Source organism: Hyperolius riggenbachi, chromosome 6 (genome assembly GCF_040937935.1).
Source record: "Hyperolius riggenbachi isolate aHypRig1 chromosome 6, aHypRig1.pri, whole genome shotgun sequence".
NCBI classification, from domain to species: domain Eukaryota; kingdom Metazoa; phylum Chordata; class Amphibia; order Anura; family Hyperoliidae; genus Hyperolius; species Hyperolius riggenbachi.
In genome coordinates this window covers 80,804,728-80,826,808 of record NC_090651.1, presented here as the reverse complement: position 1 = coordinate 80,826,808, position 22,081 = coordinate 80,804,728, and the positions used below count along the sequence as shown (strand labels likewise).

Genomic DNA, 22,081 nt, shown 5'->3' with positions numbered 1-22,081 from the left:
GTGTGTGTGTGTGTGTGTGTGTGTGTGTGTGTGTGTGTGTGTGTGTGTGTGTGTGTGTGTGTGTGTGTGTGTGTGTGTGTGTGTGTGTAGTGAGCATGCAATATATAGATGCTGAATGCCATCTGTGCTTATATGCTATATGCTGTGACTGCTTACTATATGCTAATTATACATAATAATAATAATTGCAGTATTTGTATAGCGTCTTTCTCCTGTCGGACTCAAAGCGCTTGCAAGGCAGCCACTAGAGCGCACTCAGTAGGCAGTAGCAGTGTTAAGGAGACTTGCCCAAGAAACTCCTTACTGAAATAGGTGCTGGCTTACTGAACAGGCAGAGCCGAGATTTGAACCCAGGTCTCCTGTGTCAGAGGCAGAGCCCTTAACCATTACACTATCCAGCCACTGACATACTGTGTAAATAGAATATTCATAGTAAATGCTCAGTATACACAGTACACTGCATGTATAAAATGTATGCTAGAGAAGATTTAGCAGTTTGATGTAGGGCAGGATTTGTGCAATGTGATTTATTGTAGCTTAACTTAAAGAGTACCTCTAGTAAAAGTAACAGGACCTGTCATGGCAGACTGTCTAAATGTTGAAGGATTGAGGAAGTGTTAAAATGAAATAAATTTACTGTCCTTGAGTCATCCCTCCAGGGAGATGATTGCTTCGTCCACCTTGGAAATGGGCCTGCGCAATTTTTTTCCCTTCAAAATCCTTGCTGGGGCTCTGGCCACACCCATCTGCTTTGCCAAGGGCGTTCTCCCACATCCTAATTGGTGGCTGCTGAGCTGGGGATGGGCCAGTCTTCCGAAACATGACTAAAACTGCACTGTCAAGGAGGGGGGGCGGAGCGACCCCTGGGGCCCTGAAGACATTGGATTCGGTAAGTATTTAACACTGACACCCCTCCCCCCAGACTATCCTCAATAATTCAGAGCATGTCATGACAGACTTTGTCATTTTTACCAAAGGTACTATTTAAAGAGACTCTGTAACAAAATATTGAGCCTTATTTCTTCTATCCTATAAGTTCCTATACCTGTTCTAATGTGCTCTGGCTCACTGCAGCCTTTTCTAGTTGCACTGTCTCTGTAATAAATCTTATCTTCTTTCCTCTGTCGGCTCTGTCAAGCTCAGGCTGGAATGTGTGCAATGTGCAGCACTGCTTGTGATAGTGAGAAGCTTTACACACCCTCTCCAAGCTCTCCTCTCAGCCTATCACACTCTGGTTAGCAGCCATGTCTTTTGTTTGTAAACACTGCCTAAAACTGGCAATTACAAGCCAGGATTGCAGCAGGGAGTGACAGAAACAGCACAAAGGGGCCCAGGAGAACATAATTAATAGAATGGTTCGCTTTTTTTTGTAAGACTTTTAGAGTATTGATTCTCTTTAAGAAGCATGCACACTTTAGAACCACATCACCTAAAATTATCATTTATGATCATCTTTTTGCAAAAATCTAAAGTAGGTACAGGGGTCCCCAGGCATCAATGTAATCATTATTCATCATGCTGGGTCACTGTCAAGCATTGCTGTTCTTCTGTTGTCTTCAATGTTGTGATCTTCTCGTTTGCCCTTCCCACCCCCACTCCATAACATAGAACAGACTGCTTGGCTGTAGACCAAAACATGGTTTTGTACATTGATTGTTTCTAAGCGATCACTCAAAATGGTGAGGAACAGGAGTATTGGCCCACAATGATTCCAGGTGTATATGTAGAGGTGTATATGTAGTATTACAGGCCAAAGCAGATGTGATCTCTATATATGGTATGAAGCTCAGTATATACTGAAGAAGGGCAGCATCCAGCTAACTTCAGTTCCCACTCTCCTAGACTGAGTGCATCATTTGAAGTGGACTTAAAGTGAAGCGAATATGTAAGCAGCCATTGCTGATTTTTAAGAAATTCTACTGCCTGCTATGCTGAACTTCTGTCTGTAATACCTTTTAGAGCCACTGACACTCCCCCCCCCCCCAAAAAAAAAGAAATTATATATATATATATATATATATATATATATATATATATATATATATATATATATATATACACAAAACTGTCCATGATTGCAAGTAACTGCTTGCTTCAGGGGGATTAAGGAACAACGATGTGAACCTCTGTATATATCCAATTTCAAACTCTTTTTTTTTTTTTTTAAATTCTACAATGTGATCAGCCCACAAAAAACACAGGTGTATCAAAACTAGAGAATGTCTCCTCCTCCACTCTGACCACTTCCTGCCCGTTAAAGGGAACCTAAACTGAGAGGGATATGGATGTTTCCTTTTAAACAATACCAGTTGCCTGGCAGCCCTGCTGACCTCTGTGGCTGCAGTTGTGGCTGAATCACACACCTAATACAAGCATGCAGCTAATCCAGTCTGACTTCAGTCAGAGCACCTGATCTGCATGCTTGTTGAGGGGCTGTGGCTAAAAGTATTAGAGACACGGGATCAGCGAGAGAGTTAGGCAACTGGTATTATTTTAAAAGGAAAAATCCATATCCTTCTCAGTTTAGGTTCCCTTTAAGTACTCTTATGCTTAACAGGCAGGAGGTGAATGATAAGCACTGTGGAGTAGAGGAGACATACTCTGGTTTTGATATGCTCGTTTTCACTTATGTTAGTCTTACTACCGTTTTAATATAATCTTAGCTTTTAGATGATTCCTGGATGGTTTATGAATGGAGGGATATGAGATAGAGGGATACAAGAGTGGAGCTTGTGTCAGTGGGTTTAAAGCAATTGCTGGTGGTGCTGCCTGTTGGTCATGGCACCTACCGCAAAAGGTAAGCCTGTTTCCAGCTGGTGGCGGGGTGACCTTTAAGATAACATGGAGGGATTTTTGTCTAAACTGGTGGCTGGTCTCTGGTTTATCTGAAAGCAGCCTGGTCTATGAAGTGTCTCTTGTTTGTTTATTTTATCTGAGGTAACCTTCCATACAGTTGAGGACACCTTGATGGAAGATTGACCGCAATAAAGGAACAAAGACTTTGTTTGTTTGTAGAGGGACAGTGACAGAAAGAGAGCCTCATAAGTACTATCAGGGCTGGACTTACCATAAGGCACTGTAGGCACGTGTCTACAGGCTCCTGATTATAGAAAGGCATTGCACTCTGCTCCTCAAGTGCCTCCTTCCCTACTTGCCTATGCAGAGTCCCAAGCAGCCCTGAAATTGGAGTGTACTCACTCAGCTCTCGGCATTCCACTGATGAGCTCTTTCTTCAGTCGGGGGCACCACTAGGTACTTAATACTGAGGGTATTTCTGGCTACCTAATGCTAGAACACGCCTGTAGGTACCAATGGGCAAGGGAAGTAAGGAAGAAGTGACAACTGGGCCAACCAGCACACTTGCAGTGCAGTACGTCAGGTGTTAGTAGATTTATGGAGGAAGTCTAGGGTGCCAGGACATCTATGCCTATACGCTCCTGTGATGTAAATCCAGGCCTGTGTACTATTTAACATTTTAAGGCATTGGCAAACCAGACAAGACATATGCCTGGGGTGTCGACTATAGTAGGGGGCACCACAGAGATCGTCTTAGCACACTTTGTGGAATTCTTATAGCCAACTGCTAATTTCATCAATTTTAACAGTTAAATGGGCACTGCTGTGTCAATTGTTGCAACTCTGATTCCATTTCCAGGACAATATTTTGATCTCTAAAGACCCAGGCTGTACTTAAGCACAAACATGTATATAAAGTGGATATACATTCTGCAAAATCATTATTGGAAGGGTTTGTTCAGGCTCAGTGAGTTTGTATATGGCCTGGTTATAATTTGGGTATCCTTTACAAACTTATTTTGAAAAACAACATTAGTTCTATGTAAACTATCATAAACTATCAATTTCATATTGGTGTCCACAAAACTAAGTGATGTAGGTTATGATCTTCCTGTTCAGTAGATTGGGATAAGGAGACAAAAGGTGCCTGGCTTGGGACACCAAAATGGCCATAAACAGCCCTGATTTACAGCGTCTGATTGGCTCAGTTTCAAGCTGCTCGCAATTCGCAACAAATTTGCAACAAAGGCGGAAAATTAGCATCTCATTGATCCTCTCTGCACATTTCCAGGGCCGTAGACTCTCTATGGAACTCCGGGCAATTTCAGGCTGCCGTTTTGTAGAAGGATCTGTTGGCCCGGGAATAGGACTTTCCACACAAAGAAGATAATAGCATTGTGGCTGCTAGTAATGTATAGAATGGAAGTAACATGGTGCGCAGCCATTCATGGTGAACTCAGTAGAATGGTCACTTTTGTAACCATTGACCAAGCAATCCTTTCCAGCAGATACAATTCCAACAATTCCAGCCAAGATTTCTCGCTTTAATCGGCCTTGGCAGAAGAGCTGCCACCACCGCACACACACTTCACTTGCTGCTGAAAGGAAATAAAATCTGATTAAATAAGCAATATCAAATTACTTCTGGAACGTACATAATCTCTAGCTACCACCACAACTTTGTAGAGTCTGAAACAATTGACTTCAGTCAGATAATCCGGCAGCCACAATCAGTCTTCCCGAGTGGTGAATGTCATTCACGTGAGAAATAAGAGGGGAATAAGGAGGATATGTCTTCCCAGAATGCAGTGGGGCAGGTCCCAAACACAAAATTAACAAAATTCTAGTTCTACGGATGTAGAACGTGATGCCAGCCAATCAACCCTATTCACCGTTTTGTGATCGTTTCAGGTTTCACGTTTATTTGATGTTGACACAACAGAAAGGTTATCAGAGGATGAAAATATTTCTTAGTGTTTGAGTTGCTTTATATGAAATAAATATCAAACTGGCTGGACCGGTTTCCTACTTAAATTTGCTGGAAATAAGCTTGTTAGAAATGATTTTTCATGCAGATAACGCACCTGTGAAGACAGGTATAACAGCTTAAAATTAGTCTGTGGTGACATTTGATGTCACGTGACTGGGCACAACACCATTAAAGGCTGGTTCTTATATATCGGTACTGTATGGAAGGTTTATCAACACCGGTTCAGTAAAAGCTGGAGCAACTATAGAATAGTTCAATGAAACAGGGATTTTTGATAGAAGCTGTGGGAAATGACAACAAATTCTGCACCAAGTTTTATTGCACTGAATTTGAAATATCAGGTCCACCATGATACCATTATTTGATGCTTGAGGGACATCTTGTGGGCAACTGAAGTCTTTATCAAGTCTTTGCATCCAGAAAAGATAAGTAGTTGACTTACTACAGGTTTGAATACTGTGGAAAACATTTTAAGAACATATATGATCCTGCGTTTTGTGGACGTCTATGTATTAGATTGTATTGGGGTTTATTAATTTGAGACTGTCTGGTTGTTGGATTCTCTGCATTAGGGTGTTCTGTGAAATCCAGGTTCTACTTTATAGTGCTTTTATGAATTATACGGTACACTAGCTAGCCACTTTGGGTTTTCCTTGCACTAAGTTACGTGCTGACATACTGGCCCATATGCAATTCACTTTTTTTTTCTCCTAGGAGAGAATTTTTCATCTTCGATTTATAATAACTTTTTATCACTTTGCAATGGAAAAAGTACCAAAAAGTAGGTAAATAGGTACTATCGGAATTATTTTGAGTATGTGTTTGCTTGCTGGTGGTTTAAAAGGCATTTTATTGACAAGTTTAAAAATATCACCTAGGCGAAAACTCAGGTGAAAAATTGCATATCGGCCACTGTGATGACTTTGAATTTGCTATGGTGGTGCCATTTACATCTTGGCCACTTTAAATCCATTTCAGTGACCTGCACTAAAGACGGCCAGAACTGGAAGAGCGTTAGAGGGAGTCAGCATGTGATGAAAGTATGCAATGATAGAGGCATTGGAGGGCCAATTTATTTAGTGATGTTCTGTCTGGCCATAAAACGCACACACCTCCTGCTTGTGAACCAGTGGCATTCTTTACTTCAGCTGAGGCAGCACATACATCCCAAAATCATACAGATAAGATGATTTGCTTCCTCCTAATATTGACCCTAGACTATAAATCATACACTACACAATACATACATAGACATATGACTATGGTAGGGATTAGCTTGTGAGCTCCTCTGAGGGACAGTTAAGTGACAATAGCTATATGCTCTGTACAGCTCTGCGTTGGATGTTGGATAAATAATAATACATGGACCTTTATTTGTTTACACAAGTCAATCTGCAACCCCAATTTATTTAGAATATAGAATATGCAGGTCCTAAACTAACTATACATGCTATGCCCTGCAGGAGTTAGCCCATGGTGCTCTATGGTGCAATGTCCCTCATTTCATAACCAAGCTCATAGAAAGCCATGTCCCCACTGTGAAATAGTACGATAGATTCAGAAGAATGGTAGTTTGTAATAATGTTTTTCACCTGAATAAAAAATTCTAAGGAAAATATACCTTAGACACCGATAAACAAGATTGTCAGTGTGTAAAGTGTTTTTGTGAGTGTTTGTGTGATAGTATGTGAATGTTAAAGTGTTTGTGTGTGGGAGTGTAAAAGTGTTTGTGTGAGTGTCAGTGTGTAGAAGTGTTTTGTGATTGTGTATGTGTGAGAGAAAGTGTTTGTGCGAGCGTGTGTCAGTGTAAAAGTGTCAATGTGTACAAGTGTTTGTATGAGTGTAAAAGTGTTGTTGGGAGTATATGTATACTTAACTGTTCCTTGCTATATAACAACTCTTCCATTGTAAACATTCATGTAATGAGAAATTGGATTCTTCTACTCCATGAGCCTAGCCAAGTTTTAAAGCTACTGGGGATTGGGGGGGGGGGGGGGGGGGGGAGCAGATACTTATACTGCCAGTTTTCAGCCAAATGAATTTTTTTTAAAGGAATCACAACTACTACCGTAAGAACCGACATCGACATACAAAAAATGGTAGTCTGCATCAGCTACTGTAATAGAACCAGTGAAAAATATTTTTTGTAGCTGCAAAACGTACTACCAGTACATGGGGACATACTATTCTAATATGCTTGCCATCTATGGAATCAGTACAATAAGCAAAGTTACACCTAGGCCAAAACATCTCAGCAACTTCACCCACATCACATTAAAGTGAATGGGTATTAAGGAAAAACATATAAAAAAATATACTTACCTAAGGAGAGGGAAGGCTCTGGGTCCTATAGAGCCTTCCTGTTCCTCTCATGGTCCCCTCGTTCCAGCGCTGGATCCCCCGGTAGCAGTATCAAACCGATCAGTCAAATAATGCTCTCTGCCATCGCAGTAGGCTTCGGGAGTCTTCAGGAGCCCGAGTGCTTCAGTAGTCTCCGGTAACCCGAGTGCTGTGCAGTACAGATTCGCCTGTGTTCTGGAGCACTCTGGCTCCTGAAAACTTCCGAAGCCTCCTGAGGCGGGGGATTGAACCGGAGGAGCCACCGCTGGAGTGAGTGAACCGTGAGAGGTGCGGGAAGGCTCTATAAGACCCAGAGCTTTCCCTCTCCTTAGGTAAGTATATCTTTTTATATTTTTTTCCCTCGATTCCCGTTCACTTTAATGTGATATGGGAGAAGTTGCTGAGATGTTTTGGCCTATGTGTAACTTTGCTTATTGTACTGATTCCATAGATGGCAAGCATATTAGAATAGTATGTCCCCATGTATTGGTAGTACGTTTTGCAACTACAAAAATATTTTTCACTGGTTCTATTACAGTAGCTGATGCAGACTACCATTTTTTGTATGTCGACGTCGGTTCTTACGGTAGTAGTTGTGATTCCTTTAAAAAAAAAATTGTTTGGGAAATTGCTGCAAACTGGCAGTATAGATCTAGATCCAAAGCCTTTTACAGGAACTTCAGATCCAAAATATACTTTTATTTTAATTGGTGAGGAACCCTCTGGACTATACAGAGTGACACTCTACTCACATAAGTCTCTGTCCCTTAAAAAGGGATTTTTGATTACAGAATGTGTGAGGTGAATTGTCAAATTTATGTCTGAATATTGGCAGCAAAGTGGATGATTTTCCAAGGCTCACTGCAGATGAGTCCAGAAAATACAGTGTGGGTGGTCAAGGCATCATGCCTGCTGCATAACATTGTCAGGGTGAAAGAAGGTGTGAACCTTGAAGAACCTTAACCTGAAGTGTCGCAAGTTTCTCTTCATGTTCCAAGGCCAAACCAAAGCATTGGAGATGATGGATAACATTGCAGACTACTTTATGTCATGAGCAGGAGCTGTGGTTTGGCCAAAAAATTGCATTTGATTGAATGTAAATTCTTGTGTTGTTTTTTTGTTTTTTTTTTCTTCACTTTTTACGTGCACTGTTATCTTTTCAGTTATGTGTAATAAAATTGTTGTCCCTTACACACTCCAATGAGTTCTGGGTCAACATGAGCTTGCTGGTTAGTCTGTCCCTCTCGGTGTTACAAGCCCTACTGCATAGAGCCAAATTAATCTATGCTATGCACTGATGAGGATCAAACAATCCGAAACAGTCTGTATGCATGTTGGATTATTATGGCTCTGTACAAATTAACAAGCTGACGCATCATTGCATTCTAGCGGTTCTGGAGGTGTGTTTAGCTTCTAAGGTACAATGGTTAATTTGCATATATTCAGCAGTGATGCCTTGGGAGACATCTCAAGCTCACCCCAACCTGAATTATTGCAAATTCTTTCTGTTTTAAAGAGACTCCGTAACAAAAATTGCATCCTGTTTTTTTATCTTCCTACAAGTTCCAAAAGCTATTCTAATGTGTTCTGGCTTACTGCAGCACTTTCTACTATCACAGTCTCTATAATAAATCAATGTATCTTTCCCCCAGTCAGACTTGTCAGCCTGTGTCTGGAAGGCTGCCAAGTTCTTCAGTGTTGTGGTTCTGCTATGAACTCCCCCTTCCAGGCCCCTCTATGCACACTGCCTGTGTATTATTTCGATTAGGGCAGCTTCTCTCTTCTCTCTTATCTTTTACAAGCTGGATAAATCGTCCTCTGAGCTGGCTGGGCTTTCACATACTGAGGAATTACAGACACAGGCAAAGCTGTTTGCAGGAAGAAACAAGCAGCCTGAAACTTCAGTGCATGAGAACTGCAGGGGGAAAGAAACACACAAATGATCTCTTGAGATTCAAATGGAAGGGTGTATACAACCTGCTTGTGTATGGATGTATTTTCTATGTGTGGACATACTGTACATCAACCTACTTCCTGTTTTGGTGGCCATTTTGTTTGTTTATAAACAAACTTTTTAAAACTGTTTTTAACCACTTTTAATGCGGCGAGGAGCGGCGAAATTGTGACAGAGGGTAATAGGAGATGTCCCCTAACGCACTGGTATGTTTACTTTTGTGCGATTTTAACAATACAGATTCTCTTTAAGAAAGCAAACTTTTGTTTTTCTTGTACACTTTAGTTTCCTGTTTTTCAACAATTTGTAGTATACCTGTTATTTTCAAAGGATGTTCAATTAGATAAAAATAATTTATCCTTGCATTCAAAATTCAAGTACATGTTATAAAAATTATTCTGATTGGTCCAATCTCAAGCTGCATTAAAATTCATATTAAATTTGAATGCAATGAGAAATATTTTTCATTTCATTGACCATCTCTTTTAGTTTCAATGTAAGAAAATTACCTCACAGTTATGTTCATGTTTAAAGGAAAACTTAAGTCAGGAAAAAAAAAATGACATTTACTCACCCGGGGCATCCCTCAGCCCCCCGAAGCTGGATGGTGCCCTCGCAGCCCCGCTCCGATCGTCCTGTCCCCGCCGGCGGCTACTTCCGGGTTCGGCGTATATATATATACGCTATAGCAGCATAGAGGGTGATATAGCGGCTGGGAACGCGGAAAATCAGCCGCGTTCCCAGCCTGTCGGCGGCTGTCGCCGAACCCGGAAGTAGCCGCCGGCGGGGACAGGACGATCGGAGCGGGGCTGCGAGGGCACCATCCAGCTTCGGGGGGCTGAGGGATGCCCCAGGTGAGTAAATGTCATTTTTTTTTCCTGACTTAAGTTTTCCTTTAAGTCGCATACTTCCATGCATTGTCCATTCTTCGCATACTTCAATAAATCCTATGTACTCATTGTAAAGGGAAATAGTTATTTTACTTTATTAGTTATGTTACAAACACAAACACTTAAAAAAAAAGCATTCTTTAAAGATGCACCTGACAGGACTAAAGATGTTGTCACCAGAATCGCTATGACAGAGGAAGTGGCATCAGCCAGGAAACTTGCTTTGTGTTATATACTCCCCTATGGAGAAGGAAGGTTCTGGAACCCACAGAGTCTTCCTGGTCATCTCTCTGTCACTTCATTACACCGCTGTCCCCATTGAATTATTGCACCTTCGGGACTCCTCGGCAGGCTTTGGAAGCACTCGCATCCTTGAGTGTTCGAGTGCTTCTGAAGACAGACACATGCGTACTGCACATGCGTACTGCACATGCGTACTGCGCATGCACAAGCCCAGACTTACACATGTGCTGTATGGATCAGCTTATCTTTGAAAGTACTTTGGGACTCAAGTACTTCTAAAGGCTGCCCAAAAAGGGAAGAAGATAAGTAAGTAATTCAAACTTGTCAAAGAATTTAACCGGGGCCCGGCGCTTGAACGAGGGAAAGAGGACCAGTAAGGCCTTATCACAGCCTTCCCTCTCCATATGCAAGTATCTAATTAATTATCTAATAATCTAATTTGGTTCATTTCACTTTAGGTTTACTTTAAAATCTTTTGGAGTATTAAATGCCTTAAGATGCCCATACATCTAGCGATTTTTCTGTACAATCGACCATTCGATTCAATCATTCTATCAAATCGAGAGGGAATCGAGTGTGTTCCAGTATGCCCAATTGATGAAAAGTGGCTGATATGGCCAGCTTAGTCGAACGAGCAGGATTCAAGATGTCAATCAATCGCACAGGAATCGGCTACTGTTTACATATCATTGGATCGACTATGAATCAATTTTTGCATTCAGAGCATGAAGACACAACATCAGTTAGATCGATTACTGAAGGTGAATTGCATAGGATATCATTTGTAGTGTATGGGTCACTAGTTGATCGACTTTTGATCAGCCATACTGAAGTCGATTACCTAATAAAGTTGTTCGATTTGTCGATTGAATCAGAATCGCTAGATGTATGGCTATCTTTACTCTTAATGTGACCTTTACTAGCCAATAACTTCTGGGGAGGGTAACAATGGTGTTAAATTGGTTGTGTCTATACACAGTGTGTCTAGTAGTAGACTTGCGTTGTGCCAACACTTTAGAAATAGTTGTATGACCTTTTCTATCCCTGCAGTGATCAATAACTATTTGGAGGTCCGCCTCAGAAATGTACTTTGAAATATATTTATTCAATCCAGGAATCAAACTTTTTATAGCTCAAAATCAATAAAGGCAGGATCACAAATTAATGCCTAACACCAAAATTATCCAGAGAAGGTCCACACGCTTAATCTTTAAGCCATCACAGATGACATTATTATTATTATTAGTATTAGTATTAATAGTATTGAAATACTGTATGAATGGAATTATAGCATCTGTGATGGATTAATAAACATGGTTTGGCTTGAAGCTAAATTGTCCAAATCTTTCCTATATATTTTATTCGAAAAATAATTAACTTCCACAAATCTGTGTTTCTGAAGATCAGACATTCATAGTGAAGACCTGGAAGATCAGATATGGGATGGTGAAGATCCAGATTTAGATACTTTAAAGAGACTCTGTAACAAAATGTTCAGCCTTATTTCTTCTACGGTATAAGTTCCTATACCTGTTCTAATGTGGTCTGTGTTACTGCAGCCTTTTATAGTTGCACAGTGGCTGTGTTATCTATGTTATATGATCTAATCTTCTGTCAGCTCTGTTGGCTGAGGCTGGAATGTGTGGAATGTGCTGCACTGCTTGTCATTGGCAGAAGCTATACACACCCTCTCCAAGCTCTGTATGAGTCAGAGACTGAGCTACTCTCAAGCCTATCACACTCTAGTTAGAAGCCATGTCTTTTGTTTGTAAACACTGCCTAAAAATGGCAATTACAAGCCAGGATTGCAGCAGGGAGTGGCAGAAACAGCTCAGAGGGGCACAGGAGAACATAATGAATAGAACGGTATGCTTTTTATTGTAAGAATTTTAGAGTACAGATTCTCTTTAAAGAAAGAAAGCTCTCCCACACTGGCACCTGATAGTCATCCCAGTTATTGGAACACTTGACTGTCATTTTCCCTTCAAATGAACTGATACTCATAAATGTGTACACATTTTAGTCACAAGTAAAGTAACTTCTTTGAATCATTCCACTAACTAAATAAGTGGATAAGTATGTAGGTGTGGCAGGGGTAGAATGCTGGGTGGTTATATTTGGGGTCTCTGTACTGAGAGAGTGGAAGTATTGGTGCATCTATGTTTTATCAGATATGTGTTTTTTGGTACTGGAACTTCTATGTCTCATGTTGGGACTACACGGGTCGTTTTTGCGGCAGATAGATGTTGGATAGATAATTTCCGACATGTCCAATCTCCCATTCGATCGTTTTGGCGCTCGATTCCAGATAGAGGTGAATGAAAAAAGATAAGAAAAACAAGCGGAAGATAAGAGAATCGAGTTGAGAATTTCGAGCGGCAAAATCGATTGAGCGGAAAAAACGACCCATGTATTCCCAGCATTAGAAGGTATTGCTCATTAAGGAAGAGACTGTGAACCTGATATAATTCACCTTTTCTCCCAAGTTTTCTTGTTAGAGATAATTTTTCATCTTCTGTTTAAAATAACTTATGCACTCTGCAATTGAAAAAGTACTAAAAAGTACTGTCAAAATTATTCTGAGTATTTTCTTGCTTGCTGGTGGCTTGAAAGGCATTTTATTTATAATGTGAAAATGTTGAAAAAAATAAAAAATAAACAAAAAAATGAAGGAAAGTAAATTGAATCAGGCCTAATACGTTGGTCGAGGTTTTTGTATTGCGAATAGCATATATGGGCAGGTGTTCTGCATCAGTGCTGTCAGGAGCATTAAGGAGCCAGCTGTTAGCATGAACTGGGGAACTGTGTATTGAGTGCTGTGGGCTCGATGTAGTGAGAAGGGAGCTAAGTGTTGAAGGTGTATCGATGAATCTATGCATTGACACGTTTCGTGTGTTATGTTTTATGTATTGTGACTGCTCTACAGGTCATGTGATCAGGGCCGGATTTAGGCCAAGGCCACCTAGGCCATGGCCTGGGGCACCACAGGAGCAAGGGCACCAAAGCAGAAGGCTAAACTGGTGCAGCATTTGCATGCTTGCAAATGCTGCAATGCAGGGAGATCAGGCGAGCACCTGACCGCAGTACTCTGCTGCTGGCTGCCTGTGCAGCAGCCACCTTGCTCTCTGTGCACGTTTGCATTGTGGCCGGCGGCTATGGACTTGGGCAGCATTGTAGACAGAAAGGAAGAGGAAGCTTCTGCACTGGAGATGAGCAGAGAAATAAGTGACACTGATTTCTGCTGCAGTATGAAAGCGAGCTGGCTACCTATACTGAAAGGAGGGATTAAGGTAGTCATCTGACTACCTATACTGGAGGGAAAGGGGGAAGGGTCATCTGGCTACCTTTACTGGGTGGGTCATCAAGCTACCTGTACTAAAGTGAAGGGGGAGGGCTACCTATACTGGGGGGACGGGTCATTTGGCTACCTATACTGGAGGGAAGGGGTCATCATGCTACCTATACCGAAGGGAGCGGCTGGTGACAATGTATGCTTCTCTGCTAGTTACAGTGTATGCTTCTCTGCGTAAAAAAAAAGTTTTTAATTTTTAATTAAAAATATATAAGTAGCAATACAAACATGAATACAATCAATTATAAAAGTAATAACAATAATAATACTTTTATGACAAATTTACCATACAACAATAATTAATATAGCAATAAAATCATAATTTCAACAATACGTATAATACGTTATTTGTTCTTTAAAAATAGTTTTTGTGCTATTCATGCATTTTTTTTGTTTATTGTATTGGTTTGAATATTTGGTATGAAAAATAAGCTCTATTCGTCTTTAGAAAAAATGTATTGAAATTGTCCATGCTGTAATCTCTATAAGAGCCATGAGAAAAAAAAAAGGTTTCATACCACTAAAAGCAAAATAAATGGTCCCGTAATGAGAAGTGTGTGTACTGTAGGTAGTGAAGAGAGTTCAGCTTATTAAATAATCTTAATACATTGCAAGTATTTAAAATAAAGCTGCATGACCCTAATATACTTGTGATTAATTACTATGGCATTATCTATTCACTATTCTGGACCTCTCAGTGTGCTGCACTGGGAAAACTGCCTAGCATGGCTGTCAGCTGTTACTGAGGTAGGAGTGACTGATTCCCTGTAGCCACCAAGTACAAAACCTACATTACCACAGATGTCAGAGTCGGTTAATGTAATTTTGGTAAACAGAGAAAAGCTGTAAGAGGTGTGAAGAGAGCAAAAAGAAATGTATGCCCTGCTTTGTTGAGACTTTTAAACTAAAGAAACAAATAGCGGTAGGAAATTCCAGGTATTTTTAACACCGGGCCATATACCGATGTATAGCTGCCAGCAGATTTCCTTAAAGAGTTCATGGAGATGCAGGCTGAAATAGAAAAACAACATTCAATGAACCAGATCCAATTCACTTTTTCTCCTAAGTTTTCTCCTTGGTGACTTTTTCACATCAATTAATGCCATTAAAGCCACCAGCCAGCAAGAAAATTCTCAAAATACTGTTGATACTTTTCACTTACTTTTGGTACTTTTTCAATTGCAGAGTGCTGAAAAGTTATTTTAAAGAGGAGGTAAAAAATTATCTCCTAGGAGAAAACTTAGGAGAAAAAGTGAATTGGATTGGACCCAATGAAAACATAAGCAGTATAGCAATGATATGTTATCCAGGTGTTTATACCATCACAGAGTAAACCTTTACAGTCTAGTTCCATTCACATTTTTGATTTAGGGTTTGAGACAGACCAAGCAAGGTTAAGGGAATCTGACAGCTTGTTATTGCTGTTGGGATCAACATGCCCTTCCTGTTTCCACTGGGTTTACATAGGAACACAGATAGCAATAAATGCATTTTGAGTGGAGTTGACCTTCCATCTGGAGGTGGGCTCCTTCGTCACTGACATGTCCTGGGTTCCTGCTCTTACTGCCGAGTTGGGTCATGGTGCTTCTGTTGCTCCTTCCCAATTGAAGGGAGACATGGTTGTTATGGCTGCTGACTTCCTCCACTCCCCAATATATCAGTTGATGGGAGGTGTGGTGTTGAAGTATGATGCAGTCCGGAGGTACTTTGGAACGGGGTCAGGGGCTGGAAAGCGAAGCAGGTGGTTTCAACACACAGTGCTCAACAGTAATGCTATAGTGCACAGGCCGTGTAAGGGTAACTCGAGGTTCCGGTGATGGCTGGACCCCGAATCACTTCTCCCTCCTTGTTGCTATGGCTCGGTATTTCACACCACAGGGGATTTGAGCGGCAGCAGGGTGAGCCATCATTCAGCTCACCCTGTGCCCAACTCATTGGCGGCATTATAATACGTATGCCAAGACAGTGCATATAGACTTACTTCATGAAAATGTACGCCATTTGAAATTAGGCCAATCAAACTCACAGGAGCAAATATACTTAGTTGGTCCCGTTCTAAACTGTGTATAAACTGCAAGTTGGAAAAAATAGCACTTCAATCATCATCTCTAACCCCGAAGATTGTGGCAGCCTGGCCGCATGGTGTGGCTGGTCATGTGGCCTGCACTTTAGTAGCTGCGTATGTTTTTGCTGTTAGTTTATTTGAAGGGGAAGCAAATCATTGAGCTGAGCTTTCAGCTAATTACTTCTGATAAATGTACTCCTTTGTTGTCATAACTTGCCGCCTCTAATATTAATATCCAGCATGTTGTTGTCCCCTCAGGTCTTCCTGCCATGCAGCATTACGGTGTAAACGGATATTCCCTTCATGCAGTGAACTCTCTCAGCGCCATGTACAACCTGCACCAACAGGCAGCCCAGCACGCCCAGCATGCCCCTGACTACCGGCCTTCCGTGCACGCCCTCACCCTGGCCGAGAGACTAGCTGGTAAGAACAATCATGTGACTAACTAGCAATAGATATATTTAGGGAAGTAAATCTTGGTCACACCAATAAAGCTATCTCTGATTTGATTTGAACTAACAAAGCAGCACAGTGTATGTATGTCTCATTCCTGGTCTTCAGCACGCATTATATCCGCATTTCAATGTGTAATAGCATAGCAGCTAATCACATGACTTTACTGTAGTCAGATCAGTGGATGATACATTCTAATTGGCTGCTCTAGGTAACTTTTTTTAATTCTTATTCATATTTAGTCAAATCAAAACCAACATATTTGCAGTGTTATGCTCAAGTTAAGGCACAGTGTTTTGTAAAGAAAAAAAAAGAAAAAAATTCAAAGAACCTTATTTTAGATGAAAAACTGCTTTTGCACAATTCATAAATTCTCATTTCCCACTCAGTGAACTATAGATGACTGCTTATTGCTCTCCCTCCATCCCGTCCTCCTCAATTGGATATTAGTGATAATCTTAATGCGCTAATTGCAGTTCTGCAAAATTTTACATAATTTTTTACAGTTTGATGATGATCATAATGGAAAATGAAAAACAAAATAATGATTTTTGTTATAACAAAACAATTATGCCAAATTTTGCATAATTACAACCATGCAGGAATTTTTTTTGTAATTACGATTGTTGTCGTGATGAAATTTTCATACAACATTTTTCATAAATACAAGTGTTTTTCGGGACAAATTTTTGTTTAAAACACAAAATTATGCTTTTATTTTATTTTACCCGTAATTTAGTGTAGTTTTCTTGTTTTACAATAAATTACAAGTAACATGAAATTAAACACAAAATTACGATTTAATGCAAAATTAGGAATTTTCTGATAATTACAATTAAAATTTCCTGCCATAATTGCAAATTTAGTATTGTAATTACTAAAGCGCAAAATTTTGGCTCATCACTATTGGTTATTATTTAGCAGTGAAGCATGGAATCAAAGATGAGGGTAACTGTTCCCAAGCATGTGCTCACATGACTACAGGGGGAGTATTTCAGACCAACAAGGAGTAACCAGGCAAGGACATCATGAGAATTTATGAATTTGAACTGGAGCAGTTTTTCTCTGTTTATATATACATAATTATTATAAAAATAAAGCACTTTTTTTATTACATTTTTTTCACTGGAGTTCCTCTTTAAGATTTAGACCTGTACTGTACTGTACTTCTGAACTGGAGTACTGAACTGCCGGGTTTTTGCTGTTTTTTTCTCTGATCCATGCAAGAAAAATGAACATCAGTGCTGATGTGCAAATTTTTCTGTACAAACAGAGTATAGCAAGTAATATTATTTTTTATTTGCAAAAACTACAACTTTTATTTTTAACAAAACAAAACAGAAAAATAACGTTTATGGAAAAACATGTATGATGTACCTGATAGGAATGGTCAATGAGATCCAAATAAGTCTGAATTGATGCAAGATTAGGACAATTTTGTGTGAAATTTTACATATCTTTAAAATGGACCAATGGAATTGCATACATTTGCATACACAATTTTCATAATTTTGAATTAACTCTTGAATTATTTGACTGGTGCCTGATGTGTCCAATGTGCTGCCAGTACACAGTAGAGGGACTTAGGAAAATGAAATGGGTTTTTAAAATACCTGTGGATGTGGCAGAGCCATGTTAGGATGTCAAATGCATTTACTTCATCTGATTCATTTATTCAGTTTACTTGTGTATAGCTGCATTTCCCTATGAATAATCATTAATCCCAAAAAACTAGTGCAGAATATCTCAACCCCAGCCATTGCTTACTCTCTGCTGTTAATTCTGCCTATAGTAAGCTTAAAGGGGAACTTTATCGAAAAGGGGAAAGTTAAAAAATAGAGGAAAGATCAAGAAATGATTGATCTTCCCCATGTAATTTGTTTATATTGTTTGATCCACAATCAGCCTGCATGTAATCATCTTTACTACTGGCAAACATGAAAAAAAAACAGACAGCACCAACTGCCATCATCTATAACCACACCCCCTAACAATGTGATAGGCTAAAGGGTTGTTTTTTTTTTTATAGCTATACATATGCACAGAGGGAGATACTGGTTGCTTGACAGTTGGAAACAGTCATTATTTCCCACAATGCAACAAGGCTCACAGATAGGAAACTGTCAGCAGCTAGGTCCTGACATCACACTGTGGGAGGGATTTCACCACAATATCAGCATACAAATCCCCTTGATGATCTATTCGAGAAAAGGTAAAACAAATCTCATGGGAAAGAGGGTATCAGCTACTGATTGAGATAAAGTTCAATCCTTGGTTACAGTTCCCACCCAGCTCTGGATGCTATATTTATTACTGGCAACATGTAAGCTCTGCACATACAAGTAATTCAGCACGGTGGCTTTGGCCTGTATGTTTATGTAGTGAATGATGAAGTGCCGTCCTTGGTTTATAGCAGAAGTGTTGAAATCCAACCCTCAAAAATCAACAAAGGGGGGTGCATGAAGTAAAGCGTACTTTAACTTCATCAAGTGAAAAGACATTTTCATCCTAAAATATTGATATGAATAAAGTCATTGAAAGCTGGAGTTGGATAACCTTGAGCTATAGTAAGTCAAAGTGGGAAAGACTAGAGTGATAACTACAGTCATGGATGCTGCAGATATAATCGGAAGTAATTATTAGTGAATTATGACATGACACTGCGCTACTCTGTTCACTTCCTGTAATTAAATTGGACCTGTTTTATCTTCCAACGGTTGTACATTTCAAGACATCATTTTGGAAGCTCGCTATGGCTCCCAGCACCGCAAACAGAGGAGAAGCCGCACGGCATTCACTGCTCAGCAGCTGGAGGCACTTGAGAAAACCTTCCAGAAAACGCATTATCCAGACGTGGTGATGAGAGAGAGGCTGGCCATGTGCACCAACCTTCCGGAAGCCAGAGTACAGGTACCTTCTTCATAACAGACTCTTTTTCTATTGTAAGCCATCATTGAGATGAAGCTTTAGAACCGTCTTTGCACTTCTCTAACACAATTTGAATTACAGGTTTGGTTTAAAAACCGAAGAGCCAAGTTTCGTAAGAAGCAGCGAAGTCTCCAGAAAGAGCAGCTGCAGAAACATAAAGACTCAGAAGTCAGCAACAGCGATGGCAAGTCTGAGCCCACCCCTGCGGAGCCAGCCACTCCCAGCCATGACTCCACCAAACCCCACAGCTCCATGAGTGAAGTTAATGTGGAACTAAACTTAACACTGTCAGAACAGTCTGCTAGTGAATCTGCAGCTGAAGACCAGACTGATAAAGAAGAGGAGACCAAACCTGCACCAGATGAAGCAAAAGCTGAAAAGCATCCAATCCCTGACTCCAAAGTTCCCAACTATAAGAGGGCGAGTCCAAAAACAGGTCAGTGTTGAGAGGGAAAAATTATAGTTTGGGGACCACAATGGTATAACAAAAGGTCTTTAAAACATAGGTGTTGTGTTTTATCATCCTCATTTCACACAAATCTGTAGTGAAATGTAAAATAGTCAGTGTACTTACCTATGGAGAGGGAAGGCTCTGGATCCTTTAGAGCAGTGGTTCCCAACCTTTTCCGGCCCGGGGAACACTTTCTGACCATATTTTTCTCCGGGGAACGGCGGGGGGCGCGCGGGTGTTTGCGCGACCTAGTGGACAGTGCCGTGTGTAGCAGGCTATGGGGGGGGCTGGGGTGCGGCTGCATAGCTAGCATAGTTGCCCCAGTATAGGGAGTTTAGTTGCCCCAGTATGGTTAGTATAGTTACCCCAGTATAGCTAGTATAGTCCCAGTATGGATAGGTAGTGCCCCAGTATAGGTAGGTAGTGCCCGGTATAGCTACTATAGTGCCCAGATAGCTAGTATAGTGCCCAGATAGCTAGTATGGTGCCCAGCATAGCTAGCATAGTGCCCAGTATAGGTAGGTAGTGCCCCAGTATAGCTAGTATAGTTGCCCCCAGTGTAGCTAGTTTAGTTGCCCCCAGTGTAGCTAGTTTAGTTGCCCCCAGTATAGCTAGTTTAATTGCCCCCAGTATAGCTAGTTTAATTGCCCCCAGTGTAGCTAGTTTAGTTGCCCCCAGTGTAGCTAGTTTAGTTGCCCCCAGTGTAGCTAGTTTAGTTGCCCCCAGTGTAGCTAGTTTAGTTGCCCCCAGTATAGCTAGTTTAATTGCCCCCAGTATAGCTAGTTTAATTGCCCCAGTATAGCTAGTTTAGTTGCCCCCAGTATAACTAGTTTAGTTGCCCCCAGTATAGCTAGTACAGTTGCCCCCAGTATAGATGCCCAGGAGGGGGGAAGTAGCGCTAGAAGGAGGGGCAGTGGAGGCAGCGGTGGGGAGGGGGGAAATATCCCCCCCCTCCCTTACCTGGGACCCCTCCTTCTGCCTCTCTCCCCCTCCATTTATCGGTGGCAAGTGCGGGGCGGCTCGGCGGCGGGGAGACATGCGCAGACTTACCACTTCTGCGTTCCAAGCGCCGGCAGCGTCATGTCGTCAGATCTCCGCCTTCAATGCCGCCCACTGTGCTTCCTGATTAGCGGAAGCACAGTGGGCGGCATTGAAGGCGGAGATCTGACGACATGACGCTGCCGGCGCTTGGAACGCGGAAGTGGTGAGTAATTCTCCGCGTGCCTCCCCGCCGCCGACCCCGCACTTGCCACCCATAAATGGAGGGGGAGAGAGGCAGAAGGAGGGGTCCCAGGTGAGGGAGGGGGGGGATATTTCCCCCCTCCCCACCGCTGCCTCCACTGCCCCTCCTTCTAGCGCTGCTTTCCCCCTCCTGCGTTCTACATACAGTAGGAACGCACGGCACACCAGGCAACATGCCGCGGCACACTAGTGTGCCGCGGCACAGCGGTTGGGAAACGCTGCTTTAGAGCCTATACTGTACCTGACTTTTTTTTTATTTCGCTTCAGTTTTACTTTAATGTGCTATTAGGCTATGTTGACTCTTTTTATGAGCTTCATGCTGACACTTTGGTCTTGGTTTATCGTTGCCGCTAACTGTAGCTCTAAGACAAACTCTTAACCGTTTCGGTTATGTCCCATTAACCCTAGCACTAAATCTCTAACACCTAAAGTTAGCCTTGAACCCTATCCTAGCATGTAACAATTACATGCAAATAAAAACAGAGTAAAATAATATAATAAATCAGAAGAAGGCCCTTTCTATTCATGGCTTGCACCTCCAGTATTTCTCTTAACAGGTCAATCAGCTTAACAAATGTTAATCCCTGTTAGTAACAGATAACGTGATTTGTGTAGTTGAAATTATACATCATACTGGAACACAGCAATTGCCTAACAACAGGGACTTCTTGCACAAGTTGTTACTGTCCCAGCAGAGATTTTCTAAGAATTTTTCCAGCTACTGAGAACTTCCACCACCAACAGATTAACAATATTTGCGTATTTAGAAAGTTCCTCTGCCTCGGTAATAACTGTTTAGGCACAATATTTTCAGTTAGGAAATCTAAGATATTACTAATCTGGGCTTGTATTGTCCTTATACATTTCAGAATAGAAATCAGGGAGAGGAAAGATTTTATAATGGGTGAACACTGACTAAATGGTTTATAAATTCATATTGAAAAAATAAGCATATTTTCACTACAATTCCTCTTTAAAAAATGTCAGTTAGGCGTTTAATACGTGACAGATAAAAATGGTGCACAGCGCATGGGGAATAGAAATGGCGCTGCATTGACTTCTATTATATAATGCTATTTAGCGTTATAAGTGTTAAAAAATGGGGGAGGCAGCGAGACACTGGAGGGAGTAGGATTAGGTGGAGGGAGGATGCGGCGTGCATAGGTATACATTACCTTGTCCCGGCTGGCGATCGCTCCTCCACTTCCTTAGTTAGTTTGCTGTAGTGCTGCATCCAGCCAATCACCATGTGGCTTCAGTCCCCGCATGGTGATTAGCTGGCTACAGGACTCCTGCAAACTAGCTAGGAAGTAAAGGAGCAATCGCCAGGACAAGGTAATGTATGCCTATGCACACATCCTCCCTCCACTTAATCCT

General features: G+C 41.2%; 1 protein-coding gene across 2 annotated transcripts in view; it reads left to right on the top strand.

Annotated features, from left to right (window-relative positions):
* DMBX1 (diencephalon/mesencephalon homeobox 1) overlaps nucleotides 1–22,081 on the top strand; it is a 54,859-nt gene that overhangs the window by 27,949 nt on the left and 4,829 nt on the right. For both annotated transcript variants that reach the window (XM_068239599.1, XM_068239598.1), the window contains 3 exons: nucleotides 15,889–16,053; nucleotides 18,815–18,993; nucleotides 19,093–19,447. In XM_068239599.1, the coding sequence (XP_068095700.1) occupies nucleotides 15,900–16,053; nucleotides 18,815–18,993; nucleotides 19,093–19,447 (688 nt within the window). In that variant the 5' untranslated portion in view covers nucleotides 15,889–15,899. The remainder of the gene's footprint in view (nucleotides 1–15,888; nucleotides 16,054–18,814; nucleotides 18,994–19,092; nucleotides 19,448–22,081) is intronic.